Here is a 14,693-nt window from a genome sequence, read left to right on the forward strand (position 1 = left end):
CAATTGAGCTCAAGAATGATGTTAACAATAAGAACTATATATCATAATAATTTAAAATTTGGAGATGTAATTTGAACTTTGTATGGAGTCTACTTGTTGGTATGCTACATCTAAAATGTCTTTCCTCTCGAGAAATTATTTGTGGAGGCGGCAAAAAATGTGGTACTCGATTTCTAAGCTATAAAATGTAATTCAATGATTTTTCCTCTTCAAGAATTCAAGAGCATATTTGAGGAGATAGTCAGGGTATTTGACAAAATAATAATAGTTTAAATATTATTTTGGTCTACTTTCAACATTTATTTTATTTTATTTTTCATATTTATTAAAATGTCTAATTTTGGTTCCAGTACTTTAGTGACCATTTTGGTCATTTCATTTACATTTTTATCTCATTTTTTCGATCACAATTTTAACATGATACTTGGATCATTATTAGTCTATTTCGTAACATTGTTTCTATTTCATCTTTTTCAATAAAGAGAAATATAGAATTACATGGCCCCAATACCATAGATGCAAGAATGATAAAACAAAAATTTTATTCACGTTAGATCAAAAATGAGAATAAGAAACAAGAAACTTGTTTTTGTTGATTCCAAAATTTCTATACAATTTTGATAATATTCCTAAAACATAAGAAACAAAAAACATAAACAATATCAAATACTAGATTTCTTAATAAGATCAGAAATGAGAAACAAAAAACAAGAACAAATGGATTCTAAAATCTTAAAACATAACCATTAATTTATACGAAAGAATTTTCACTATATTCAAGACATGAACCAAAATAATCACTTTTTAGAAGTACAGAGATTGTAATAGAAATTTAGTTTCTAGAAATTTTGAAAGTATATGGACTAAAATAAACCAAAATTAAAAATACAAATATCAAAATCAAAATCAATGTTTTAAGAGTACATGAACAAAAATAAACCAAACCTCAAGTGCAAACCTCAAACCTCAAAGTACAAGAACCAAAATAGTATTTAAATCTTACATCTAATTTGACGAGCTAACACAGGATGAAATGATGAAATTTTTGGCATTGTATTAGACCAACAGTTCTTTAAACAATTAACCAATGAGAGTATAAGTTAAATTGTAAGTTTGATTCACAAATGCTTGTATTCCCCCAACCCTCAAGTCTCTTCACTACAATGTGGCCAAATCAAAAGGGTGACAATAAAATCTTAAGTCTAAATTTTCCTATGGAGGTAAGTGAATGATCTCCCCCTAACCCCTACAACTTGATCCAAGAATAACCACCTATGATCTACCATCAATGAGGATGACACTTTTGTCTGTGAAAGAATTACAAAAATTCTAAACTTCCCAAGTCCCAAATGAATCGTTAAACTAAGCGAGTTTCTTTGCTCGGCCGCTCGATGGAGCACCATCGTCTTTTTTCGACCCCGATGCCTCAGGCTTCCTTGCCCAAGCCGGGGCTCGGTCAGGCTCATATCTATAGTCATAGAATAGTTCCTCACCAGCACTAATTCTTTCCTTGGCAAAGATGCCAACCCGGTGATCTCCAGCAACCATGATGACCTGCAATACATGATTATCAGCTGAATGGAGGCATTATGGAGTTGATAGCAAATTTGGATGAACAAGATGCATAAAATGTACCTTGGCATAGCAGTTTGGATCTGGAGAATGATTGGCAAATTTTAATTTATCGCCCTTTCGGTATGCGTCAAGAACAAACTAAACACATCATAAAGAAAAACTCGTGTCAAAACTTGCACTAGAGTTTCAAAAGTTATTACTGAAGAGGATAAAAAGTAAAAGATGCTTTGTTTTCTAACAGAAACGTGCCTGGTCATTCAAATTGAACAGAAAGGATGAGTTTTCGCGGTCATATATTTTTCCTCGTTTATCTGCTTCCCTATGTGAAATTAACTCTCCAGTGTACTCGCCAAGATATTCGTGTTTTCCAACACTATTCTGGAGATGGCAACTCAATTTAGCAAGAAGCAGCATATGAAAATATGCTTACAATAGTTTGAATTTATGTTACCTTTAAAAATGCTCCCCAACCAGATACATCGGATCTTCCGAGTAAAACCTACAAATTGGAACCAAACTGAAGTCAAGCAACAATACTAACTCACATCACAATAACACACCAGGGGTGTTAAAAAAAACCAACCCGAAAGACCTGAGCAACCCAACCCATCCCCATACGGTTTAGGTTAAATTAGTTTGGATAAGATTGGGTTCATTTTTTCAAACTCAGTCGGGTTGGTTCGGTTCTTGGGTGAACCAACCCAACCACGATAATATATATTCATAAATATATAAATTTGTAATCAACCAAGATTTACTCACCCCAACTCCTAGACTTTACCTAAAAGTCCTCCGTGCACCCACCACAACATTACTAACTATAATCATGCCATCGACGCATCTCTTTCTCATCCCTGTATAGTTACTTTTAGTTACAATCCATGATCTTTCTCCATCCTACACCTCCTCCTTCCTTTATCCTACGTGTTAAATGACCACCAAACCTATATTTAACAACCAAACCTACGAGCCTAAGTTTATGGGCTACAATAATTTTAAGCATTTATCAATATTTTGACATCCTTCCTCACTTGTTGGCTTGAAAATTTATACAAGGCTCAACAAGTGGTTATCGATATTAACTAGAGAAAAATGACATTACAAAGATTTAAAAAAAAGTTAGTATAATCCAGCAAGGAAAAGTAGAATTTTTACTTAATAAAAAAATGTGCGATCACCAAGTTCAAATAAAAAACCACCTCTTGATCCAAAAACATTAATATCCGGTAAACCCAAAGGTAATGATATCATCAGGTTAGTATGAACTGTAAATAAAGAAATAATCAATTCAATGGTTTCAGGGGAAAAATCCATGCACGACATGCTTTTTCTCTCGAAACAATATATAATTAATATAGAATATAAGTTATTTTAGTCATGAAGGGATTTTGATCTATAAAGGACATCCATATTACGAGCAAAAGCCATGCTTCAACAGAGTGCAATAGAAGTATAGAACTAAAAACAAAAATCTAGCACTTCACTTTGGTCATAATTGAGCAAGAATAAATGAAAAGGAACAATAAAAAGTGATTACTCTTTGTTGTTGTTTAAGAAGAAGCTTCATGTTCCTGCACTCATAGTTATCACCTCTTTGGTTGGGAACCCCAAGACTACCATCGCCACAGCTACAAAAGCAAGTTGCACAGCAAGTTTAGGATATAAAAAATCATACAGAATAGGAGGAAAGAGCAGCAGGTAAATGCACTTAGTCTATGTGAGGAAAAAAATGGATAACTAATAGATGCATGAGACACATACTCATGAACACATATACCTAAATTATATATTCCCGAAAACGATATTTAACTTCAAAATACATAAAATCCCAAACATGATAATTACAATAAATATTCTGTTAATATCTAAATTTACAGAGATAATCACCCCAGAAAAATATTGCAAATATATGCATATACAAACATATGGATGCATTGACAGAAAAAGATTGCATGCATATATGTATACATTCGATTGTATGACAAGCCTATTGTTTAAAAGTCTCAATTTAGTCCCTTACCTTTAACACTTTTCAATTATACCTTTTCCATTGATGAATGTTGAAACTAGTTGATGATACGCTCATACGACATGATACTTGGTGAGGTGGCAAAAATTTAGATGAAGAATTTGGCAATCTAAGAGATAAAAATTTTTATCTTTTACACAATTTTTAAGAAATTGGCAGTAATTTTGACTTTCCTTCGTTCCTAATGCTTGCTCTAAATATTTGCCCACTCACTTAGGATCCAATGATTAGTCAGGTAAGCTTATCATAAGTATTTTAACATTGATCAACGAATTAAAGAAATATTAAAACGTAAGGAACTCATTTGAAAACAGCAAAATATCATTTTTGTTTTCTGCCATTTTCTGTTCTCAAAATTATTTTCAAGATCACATGCCAAATAAGTGTCCTATAGATGCTATTTTCTGTTTTTAAAATAGGGAGCATTCTTAAATGCTTCCCCAGAAAATAATAATAACAAGAACATCTTTAAAATCTGAAAATTCTCCATTGTTCATTAAGGCCAGCTAAATGGAAAACCAAAAGAAGGCAAAAAAATCAATAATTTTCTTTCTCCAATCCAAATGCCAAACCAAATACAACGATCAGCTTATCATACTAACATAGTCCCCGTCATTTCCATTGTAAATAACATCTTAACAGATGACTGAAAAGAAACTTGGAACTCACCTGACCCAACAATTCCTACAAACGTCAGGATCACATTCTCTATCTGCTGCAAAGCAAGGACATTGACGACTACGACATTGACTTTTAGCACAATGACAGCCTCTAAAACGGTTTTTGCAACTCTTAGGGCACCTTCAAATGTCAATCACAAGATTAAAACATAAATGAATCATTAATAGTTCCTCTAAAATGATCCATAGCAGAAAAGAGTAGCTATAATAAATTAGGATAAAACAAATCAGTATCAAAGCCAGCAATCATGAGGAAGAGGACTGCAAATAAATAAAAATAAGAGAAAAGGGAAAAACGGAATTCAAGTGTCATCCCATTTCTTCAACGAGGAAACCATTCAATAATTGATTCCTGAAACTAAGGGCTCACCCACAGTACTTCTCACAGCAGGTGCCATTTAAAAGACAGGCACACTGCTTTCCACAAGCAGTTTGGCAATTACATGGATTATACTGTCTGCATGGCTGATCTTTCCTTTCAGTTATTCGCTTCCGAATTGAATGGTAAGCAGCCGATTTCCAAGTATATTTCAGTCGACGAACTCGACCTCTTCTACGTAAGAACCTTGATCTTCTTCTCACCTCATTACTACCCTGAAGTTTATTTCAACATTAAACTTAGTACTAGAGGAAGAAAAATTAGACAGGATCATGTTTCCAAGAACCAACCTTGGCGTAACCTTCAAGATGAGAATTTGATCCGTCACCCACTTGGCTGCAATTCTTGTTCTCAGAATAATTCATGTATTGAAAAACTTCCCAACAGGTCTTCATCCCATTTAGTAAATTCCTTGCAATTAAGCAGCTGCATGAGAGATTAAAAACCACATAAACTATGATGAGAAATAATGTACATGAACTCAAAATTATAATGTAAGAACATATAAATAGTAAATGGTATGTATATAAGTTATAACCGATTGACTGATCTATATCACTCTTCTGGATTTATATCTATGACTTATTAATACTCTAAATTCAAGATGCTAACAAATTGTCCAGGGAAAAATGAGAGAGGCAATTTTATGATGTATTATAAGTCTGTAACCAAGAGACAATAAAAGACATGCATTATGCTAATGAAAACACACGAAACGATGACTAGAAGCTTAAATGGTATAGGATTAAACTAATTTCTTCATTGCCGTTTCACATGATAATAAACTCAATGGAAAGGAACAAATTGCTACATGAAGAACAATGCATATAGAATCAAGTCTCGTGGAAAAGTTAATACAAGAAAACGTATCTGTACACACAGACCTGCTCCTACCAAAAATCTCAATACCCTTCTCGAAAAGACCTTTCTCAATAGCTTTCCAAGATTTATCATCCGCCAAATCCTGCCTGCACAAATTTTCATCCACACACTCTTCCTTCCTCAAGTAGTCATCACAACTATCAGCCGGTAGATTAGTAATTATCTCATTTGATGAATTATTGAGTGTTTCATTCTGCTCAAATTTGTTGTGTTGCTGAGTCAGGGATTCCCTCCTCCTAGACCTTCCCGGTGTAGGAGATCTAATATTCTTACGTGAAGAAGAACTAGTATCGTCATTTTCTTTGCATGAACTAGATTTTAATTTCACATCACTTGGAAAATGACCTACACTGGCTAGAGATTCTGACTCGGAAGCAGCCATTTTCTTCTGCCTTTTCTGCATGCAAATGAGAACACGCTCAGCAACACGTTTGCTGTTCCTTTTACGAATTCCACTCACTCCCGATATCTTAAAATTTGGTGGCGGTGATTGATGAATAGTGTTCCCGTCCTGCCTAGGTCCATTCTCTGACTCGCTGCTTTCTGATATGTTCTTTGCATTTGATGAGGCACTTTCACTTTGATAGGATTTTGCCCTTCTTCGAGCAGCTTTACAAGAAGATTTCTTCTTTGACGAGATTTGAGCAACAGTGCCATCAGATGACATGGGATGTTTTTCTTCCAAGTCACTGCGAAGTGGAGAACCCCCTGTAATATTTTTGTCTGATTTAAGTACCTGTAAAAAAATATATCAGGTTTTGACTACTAAAATAGACATGGAGAATGTTGTTTGTTAATTAACCTAATGAAATCATAATAGTACAAAAGCCAACACATACTGATCGATAGCAGAGTGGGCCACAAGGTGCATTTTCCTCATCTACATGGCCCCATTTAGGTTGTTTCTCAGCCTGAGTTTTTTTTAACAGAACGACTTCTATTAATAACAAAATAATATCTATTTGTAAGATAAATGCAACAGAGCATAAATACAACCACAGAAATTCAAAATCTTTTAGCATAAACTTACAGGAAATACAAGATCCTGGGAACAACCATGCAGTCTACAATCAAAAACCTGTAGCATAAAACGTAATAAATATTGAGTAAAACAATATAAACACTAGACTGTGATAAGAGCAGCTACAAAAACTTACAAGGCAACGACGACAAAATAGATTGTCAAAGGAATCAAGAGCTGCATCGAGATCTTTATCAAGAAAAGAACTTCCAATATGTGAGATCTCCTCATTGATCTTATTATTAAAACACCCTATAGCCTTTTCTCCCTGGTTAAGCACTTCATATCTTGCCTGTATAAGATGTTTGATGGTGTTTCATATCTCTGTAAAGCCAGCACAAAGCAAATGGGAAACAGCTGGACCAAAGCTTACACTATGACCAGGTTTAATCAGAGGGAGCAGAAAAGAGGAGCATTTAAATTTTACATCATGTGATATAAAAGTCCATACCTTTATTTCACCAGGACTTCTAGAGAAACAATGAGAAAGTGACTCTAGCACCAGATCAGTTGAACCAATTTCTTTCATAGTCATGCTGTTGAGGTAAACAATACCTAGTTATCTTCACTTTTCAAGTACTTTAAGCAAAAACATCCAGAGTATTTGTGCATCACGTATCCAATTAAAATGTTAAACTTCAACTATGATTAGAGACAGCATTAAGCACCTCACAAAATCAATAATATAAATTGGAAAGTCCTCGAATCATTCCCACATAGCCTTTATCGAAGGAAGAAAATTTTATAATGCTATTCTTATTACAGCAAAATCAATGGGGATTGGAGGAAGAAAGAAGGCTATATCCTAAAATTGATCTGGATAATGCATATGATAAAGTGGGTTGGTATATTTTTATATGAAACAAGTATTTCATTGATGGTATGAAATATACAAAAGGCCACAAGGACAATTACAAAAACGCCTTCCAATTAATGATAAAGTCGTTAAGGGTGTATCTAGTGAAGGGGGGATAGAAACTTTTACGCCAACCAAGAGCTAGTACAGTAACTCTGTCAAAAAAAGAATCAAAAGGAATGAGATTTATCATTAAAGATTCTGTTGTTCCTTTCTAGCCATAAGCTCCAAAGGAAAGCTCTGATGAAAAGGATCCAAAGCGTAGCTCTATTCTTTTTGAATGGATGGCCAGCCAAGAGACAGTCAAGGAAGATGGATGGGTTGTTGTGCAGCGCTGTCTTCCAACCAAAGATAGAGAGGAGGTGTCCCCAAAATTTTGAGGCAAAGCTGCAACTGATTAAGAGATGTCCCGGTGATTCCGATGCCCTAAAACAAAGGTGACAGCAAATTGGAGAGAGGGAGATGTGTGGGAGCTTTTTCTAAATCCGATCATAGGTGTTCACTACCCCATGACTGAGCTCCCAGTAGAACTTGACCTTTTTGGGACATTTGCTCGGATCGAGTGGCTAAAACCATTTATCTTCGTATTATATTGAGATGCTTTGGTGGAATAAGAAGGTTTGGAACCAAATGGAGGAATTGAATAAGGAGATGTACCTCTTCCTACTGTTAGTAGAACTTTTCTAATGGAAGACTGCCAACTGTAATATTTTTTAATGGAAGACTGTGATTTAAGATTTTACTTTCAAAGTTATCTGTCAAAGGGGCCCTCTTTCTCCTTTCTTTTTTTTTTTTTTTACTCTTATGTTGATTCCCTCTGTTTTATATGCAAAAGTAGAAGATTGGGAGCTACCAGGTTCATGTTTGCCACATTCAACATGCAGACAATTCTATTACATTAAGCTCAAATAGAGATGGGATTCTAGGTTGTTGGTGGCAGCTTCTCAACGTCTTCCAACAGGCCTCAAGTTTGTCCATTGATATGTCTAAATCCTCGTGGCATCAACATTGAAAAAAATGAATTAAAAAACAGGCTGCAAGATTCGTTTGTAAGTATGATTTTCTTGTTCTTCTCATACCTTGATTAACCTTTTAGTGAAAAACAGAGGATGAAGGAGCTAGCAATGGGGTTTCTTCAAGCAGCTTTCTTCAACATTCAAATACAGAGGGAGAGGAAGAAGGAGAACTTAAGGCTTCTGGTATGCAAAATATCCAAAACACCCCAACACTTATTATTATTATTATTATTTTTTTATGAGAAACACAAGAAAATATATCCAAAAACACCCTCGAAAGAGGGGCGGGAAGAAACAGCCTAAGGGCGGCGGTAGAGATAACCCTCCCCCAAGAAGAACTATATAATCATGGACTTCCAATCTTGTATAAGCAAAAGGAGACTGTAGCTACAAAAAACTTTCTTGTGGATTGTTGCCCACCAAGAAGCCATATGCTTAATATTCACACAAAAAGAATCCACCGAGACCGTTTTTCCTTTAAAAATTCTACTATTTCTTTCTTTCCCTAGGAGCCATAGGAGAGCCCTTGCCGCACAATTCCAGAGAACAAAGAATTTCCCTCTAAGAGTAGAACCACCAAAACCCTAAGTGATGAAATCATCAATTTTCCTAGGAGGACAAAAAGAAAAATCAAGAACAGCAACCACAAAATTCCAAGCTTGAATAGCAAAAGGGCAATGCAGAAATAAATGGTCAATGTTTTCTGTATCCTTCCAGCACATATGGCACACTGTTGGAGAAAGTGTCCAATGGGGAAGTCTTCTTTGCACCTTATCAGTATTGATACTCCTATAAAACAGGGTCCAAAGGAAAAATTTGACCTTCTTTGGCACCCTGAAGTTCCAAATAGAAGAGGCAGTAGCAGAATTCAGCTTCTTCGAGGGAGAGGTGATTGCCAAGAAGGCTGATTTGACTGAAAACGTGCCTTTGCTATCTGCTTTCCACCCTATCCTGTCTCTACCTTGGCCTAGAATCACCCCTTCCAATTTTTCAGTGAGGACAACCCATCTATCAATCTCCCTATCAAAAAGATGTCTTCTGAAGCCTAAATCCCACATTCCAACCTCTGAAACCGAACAGTTAGCTATCGAAACGCCCTTCTTAGAAGAGAGCCTATACATATCTAGGAAGGAGGTAGCTAGAGCTCTAGAATCCACCCAAATGTCCTCCCAAAAATGCACTTTTTCTCCGGAAGCCACTTTAAAGAAGGTGAGGGTTGTGAATTTCCTTCTCGTTTCTTGAATGTCTATCCAAGGCCTTCCTATCGAGGTGCCATTTGTTGGACGCGTCGACCAACCAAGAGCTTCTTCTTCGTAGATAGCAGCTATGATTTTCCTCCAAAAACTATCCTTCTCTTCCCCAAATCTCCATAACCACTTCATAAGGAGGGCGTTGTTGCGAAGCTTTAAAGAGCCGACACCTAAGCCACCTTGTTGATTAGGTAACGCTGCGCTATCCCATCTAACCAAATTTCCAATCGGTCTATATTTACCTCTGTTCCAGTTAAAGTCTTTGATGATCTTTTCCATCGAAGAAATCACAACCTTGGGAGCCTTGAGGATAGAAAGATAGTAGATGGGGATGCTGTTCAGAACGGATTGAGCCAATGTAAGGCGACCCGCTTTTGAGAGCATCATAGAACTTCATTTGTGAAGACGCTTGTGCATCTTATCCACCATCAGGTGCCAAAAGCCAGCAGACTTATGATTGTCTCCTAGTGGAAAGCCCAGATAAGTGAAATGGAAGATTTCTAACCTGCACCCAAAGGTAGAGGCCCAAAGTTTGGTCTCATCCGGACTACAGTTTAAACCTATCACAGCTGACTTGGTCACATTTGAAGAAACCATGATATGTGCCTTATTAAATTTCATAGAATACTTTCAGGTTTTTAAGTTATTTTCCTCTCTTCACCGTAGCATTGCCATCGTCAAGATTTTAAATACAAGATTGTTTCCCAGAAGTCAGAATAAGAGGACAACAAATACAAGAGCGTTTCCTTCGTCCTATATTTTGGATGTATAATAATTGTAAAGAAATATGCACACATATACTTCTCTCCATCTTGAGATTGATAAATACACACATATATTTCCTTCGGTCGCATATTTTGAACACATAATAATTTGTAGAAGTAATGTTCACACATAATTTCTCTATCTCCAGATCCAAAATCTGGTGGAAGGCTGACAGTAAAGGCATTTTCACAGTAAAATCAGCTTTCTTGGCCATTACCTCCCCCTCACCCAGGCTGAATTCAGAAACAGCTTCTCTTATTTGGAATTTTAGAGTTCCAAAAAAGGTTAAGGTTTTCCTATGGACGCTTTTCTATTAAGGCACAAATATGTTAGAGAGAATCCAGCGGAAACTTCCCCATTGGGCCCTCTCCCCTGTCGCCTGTGGAATGTGTTGGAGGAATACGAAAACATGGACCACCTCTTTTTGCATTGCTTGTTTGCTACCAAGGTTTGGAATTATGTGGCAGCTCTCTTAGACTTTTCCTATTGTCCTCCAAGAAGAATTGATGATTTCATCAAGGAAGGCTTTGGTGGCTCCGCTCTTAAAGGAAAAGTCTTTGTCTTTGGAATTGTGCGGCGAGGGCTCTCCTTTGGCTTCTTTGGAGGGAGAGAAATAGTAGGTTTTTTTAGGATAAAGCAGTTTCGATAGACATTTTTTGTGTGAATATAAAGCATATGACTTCTTGGTAGGCTTCCATCCACAAGAAGATTTTTTGTAATTACAGTTTCCATTTGATGATATAGGATTGGAAAGCCGCGATTGTACAGCACCTTGGGGAGCGTTCACTCTACCCTCCGCCTTTAGGCTGTTCTTCCATTTTTTTGGGGCTATCTTTTGATGAATATATTCTCTTTGTTTCTTATAAAAAAATATATATGTTTCTTGTAAAAGATACCTAATAAATGCATAGGCAACAATTGACAGTGAAACCTGAAATATCATTTATCATTAGCATAAGCCTGAATACAATCAATTTGGTTATACCGACCGAAGTATATAGTCTTCAGATTCTACAAAATCTCTTTTTTCCTCTTCATCCTCCATCACTTCTTCCTCACTGTCACTGCATATAAGGGCTTCTCCTCCACTTTGATCATAGTAAATTCTCCTCCGACCAACCACAGATTGATCTTCAGTCATTCTCTGGTTTCTGTACCAAAATCACCAAATATTACTGAAACAAGTCGTTCTTGTTGTGGACATAAATTACACATAAGGAACCAATGATTGGCTCAACAAATAACAAATACATCGTAAGCAAGGACAATGCATACCAAATAGGAAGTGCAAATTAGTAATATTGTTTCATCCAACAACCACAAAACTTTGGCCCCGTAGTTCAAAGAGCAAGTAGTAAATTAGATATCTTTCCAGTCAAGGTTCAAGCTAGAGTTTCCACCTACATAAGAATTAAGATATTATCTATCATATGGAAGGCCTAAATATTAGATTATCAAACAACTACCCATTGAACTAGGCAAGGTGCACTTAAGTCGGTTGAAATACCAACAACCATTTTTTTATTTATTTTGATATATGTGAGTGTTTAGATTAGCTTACACCCAGATAAATCTCACCAAATAACCATCTGACCCTCCATTATTTAATTGTCAAAAAACCTATAGGATCTTATCCTAAATAGGTGGGCCTGGGCCACCATAAGGTTTGAATCTATTTTCTTAAGATTAATCATGTACACCCAACTTTCACTACAGAGGTGAGGTCGATATGTTGAACAGCTAATAGTCCCATTTTTTAAGGATAAAAAAGAACCACGTAAGGAAAGGAGACTTCCTATTTGAATAACCTAGATTTCAGCACAGCAGATAAAAGGAGACATCCTATTCTCCAATCTCCATGAATACTTCGATCATTATTTAGCCAGGTATATATATGATTGATGTTCATTTTAAATGAATCGTGCCATAAAGCATGCTATCAGCCAATGCTATAGCCAAACTTGCACAAAATAAGTTTTATTTACAGCCAATATAGACTTAAATTTCACTGGGTTACTTAAAAGCAAAAATTTGTCAAGAAACAGAAATACAATCCAATACTCAAACAAAGATGGAAGCATAAAATTAAAATTAAGGCTTGAGCTAGATCTAAAATCAGTTATATGGTGTTATACAACCCCCAAGACTCCACATGTTAATCACATGCACGTGCACATGCATCATACACCCATGGATTTGAGTGCTAGGACAATTCAAATAATACAAAGTAATTAGAGAAATCGAAGTATACAAGAGATCTAAGGAAACAATGAAGAAATATTACAAACCTGTCCAAAAATATCCATGTAGTATAAGGAGGTAATCTTTTTACTTCAGGAAGCTTAATAGGTCGTACAGCATTTCTAACCGCAACATTAGATCCAAGAAGAACTGCAGTAGATGCATGGCTATCTTCCTGAGATCGGTCATTTTCCCCATCACTTACATCTATGCCATTCTGCATATCAAGTGCGTCTTTCTGCCTCTTCGTTAATAGGTCCACCCCCTTATCTGAATCATTGACCCTTCTTATCCTTCTTTCTGTTGATGATTTCAACAAGTGAGTGGTGATGCCAACCAACTTCTGCTTGTTTTCTTCCATTCTTTTCTGGAAATTAAGAAGAATCCAATAGAAATTAATAATTCATACGCTATAATCATAAACTCAACTGCAAGTTAGCTAGAGAAATGAGAAATTCTAGCAACCATAATGAAGGCACCTGTACGGAGTTGCAACGTTCACCAGCAACCTGCTTCTTTAGAAAATCAATGACTGATAGGATCTCCTTAGAAGCAGAATCTTGTCCTTGTGGTTTCATTGTCTGTTGGGAAAGCAGCAGAAAGTTGGATGAGTTTTCAAATAAAGTGGAAAGGTTTTAGTTCCATTAGAATGAAGAAAAATGACCTAATTTCTTCCTTTTCCTTTTCTATTATACTAATAGGCATAGGCTCTACCTGCACCATGGGGGACAACCAAAATATTGGATAACATATATGATACACATTCCAATAAAAAAGCGACCTAGTCAAATGCTAAGAAAATAATGAGGAACCTTTAGCCTAGCCATTAAAGAAAACTAATGGATACTTCGACAGAGGATTATTATGGAAAGTTAAGCACATTCCACCAAAATAACCCGATACACTATAGCTGTTAGAAAGTAACGTTTAACAAATTAAAACATTGCCTATTTTATAGTGCGTTGTAAGGTAGAAACATAAAAATTTGATACTAAAAGCTTCCAAATATTTCAGCCATTTAACAAAGCACCAACGGATCAAGCATCTCGTCAAGCTATAATTCAGATTATTACAATTTAAACAAATCTTAAACGCGATGATCAAAAGCCAATCCATTTTTACAATGCCGTCACAACACTGACAAGTCTAACCACAAAACAAAACTCTGCAACGAAAACAAAAACTAATAGATTCTCACCCACAAATCACAATTCAAAATCTGTGCATTAGAAGAGAACGACAGGGAAGGGAAGCTCATTACCAGTGGGTCATCCTGCAGGTCCGATCTGTCGGCCGAAGGTGAAGGCAAAGAATCCTTCGACTCCATTGACTTAGGCGAATCTGCCGACCAAAACTTGAACCCGAATCCACAATGGGGTTCGGATCGGGGTCCAGTTCATACAATGGGCAACCAAAATCCGCACAATCCAAAGCAAAACCCGTGATGGGCAATCCACCAGAAACCCTAAAATCAGTCAGGTCAACATGGGAGGAATAGATGTAGATGGGGCTTCCAAAATTCGGCCGCGGCGATGATGGGCATTATTCTCGATTACAAGAATATATAAACAACCGGATGATTTTGAACAGTTCTGAATTCCAAAAGAGGGGAAAAAGGGAAATTAGAAATAGAAATCCGGGATAGAAATACAAACGTGTTTGTTTGTTTGTTTGGTGCGACGAAAGAGAGAGGAATTTTGGGGGGAAAAGGAAAGCGACGGGTTGTTTTGAATTATATACTGTAAGTTCTGTAACTACGAACTGCATCCGCCCAATTGAGATCTTGCGCCTCTCGTCCAATGGCGGAATTCCCCGTCTCGCCACCCAATGTTTGGATCAAAAAGCTGAGATTTTTCAGAGATGATGTTGAAAGTGCCTAGTTTTTAGACGATTTTCTGTTTCAGAAATTAATTATTAACGCTAAGATGAGTCTATAAGGATTTGGGTGTACAAGTTTGTAAGCTTTTTTAAATTTCATTTTCGGACTCGAATTTTAAGA

General features: G+C 36.3%; 1 protein-coding gene across 1 annotated transcript; it reads right to left on the minus strand.

Annotated features, from left to right (window-relative positions):
- Window positions 1-1,034: 1,034 nt before the first annotated feature.
- On the minus strand, window positions 1,035-14,581 carry CLF (SET domain-containing protein). The gene is made up of 17 exons (XM_022293776.2): window positions 13,956-14,581; window positions 13,174-13,275; window positions 12,742-13,061; window positions 11,443-11,604; window positions 7,018-7,102; window positions 6,703-6,858; window positions 6,576-6,623; window positions 6,385-6,456; window positions 5,548-6,281; window positions 4,954-5,089; window positions 4,655-4,878; window positions 4,274-4,405; window positions 3,113-3,203; window positions 2,027-2,074; window positions 1,825-1,953; window positions 1,636-1,713; window positions 1,035-1,554 (listed from the first exon to the last, which is right to left on the minus strand). Exons 1-17 carry the CDS (start codon window positions 14,019-14,021, stop codon window positions 1,363-1,365), a joined length of 2,775 nt encoding a protein of 924 aa, XP_022149468.1. The 5' UTR covers window positions 14,022-14,581; the 3' UTR covers window positions 1,035-1,362.
- Between the last annotated feature and the right edge of the window lie 112 nt (window positions 14,582-14,693).

The sequence above is a fragment of the Momordica charantia genome (assembly GCF_013281855.1).
Source record: "Momordica charantia cultivar OHB3-1 chromosome 2 unlocalized genomic scaffold, Mcharantia_2.0 BLBB01000002.1, whole genome shotgun sequence".
Taxonomy (NCBI): domain Eukaryota; kingdom Viridiplantae; phylum Streptophyta; class Magnoliopsida; order Cucurbitales; family Cucurbitaceae; genus Momordica; species Momordica charantia.

Excerpts from the sequence above, each read along its gene's own strand:
- CLF (XM_022293776.2), bottom strand. The coding sequence starts at position 14,021 with ATGGAGTCGAAGGATTCTTTGCCTTCACCTTCGGCCGACAGATCGGAC. Across the intron at positions 5,090-5,547 it reads GAGATTTTTGGTAGGAGCAG|CTGCTTAATTGCAAGGAATT; the intron begins GTCTGTGTGTAC and ends TCTCTCATGCAG. Across the intron at positions 1,555-1,635 it reads ATCCAAACTGCTATGCCAAG|GTCATCATGGTTGCTGGAGA; the intron begins GTACATTTTATG and ends CATGTATTGCAG.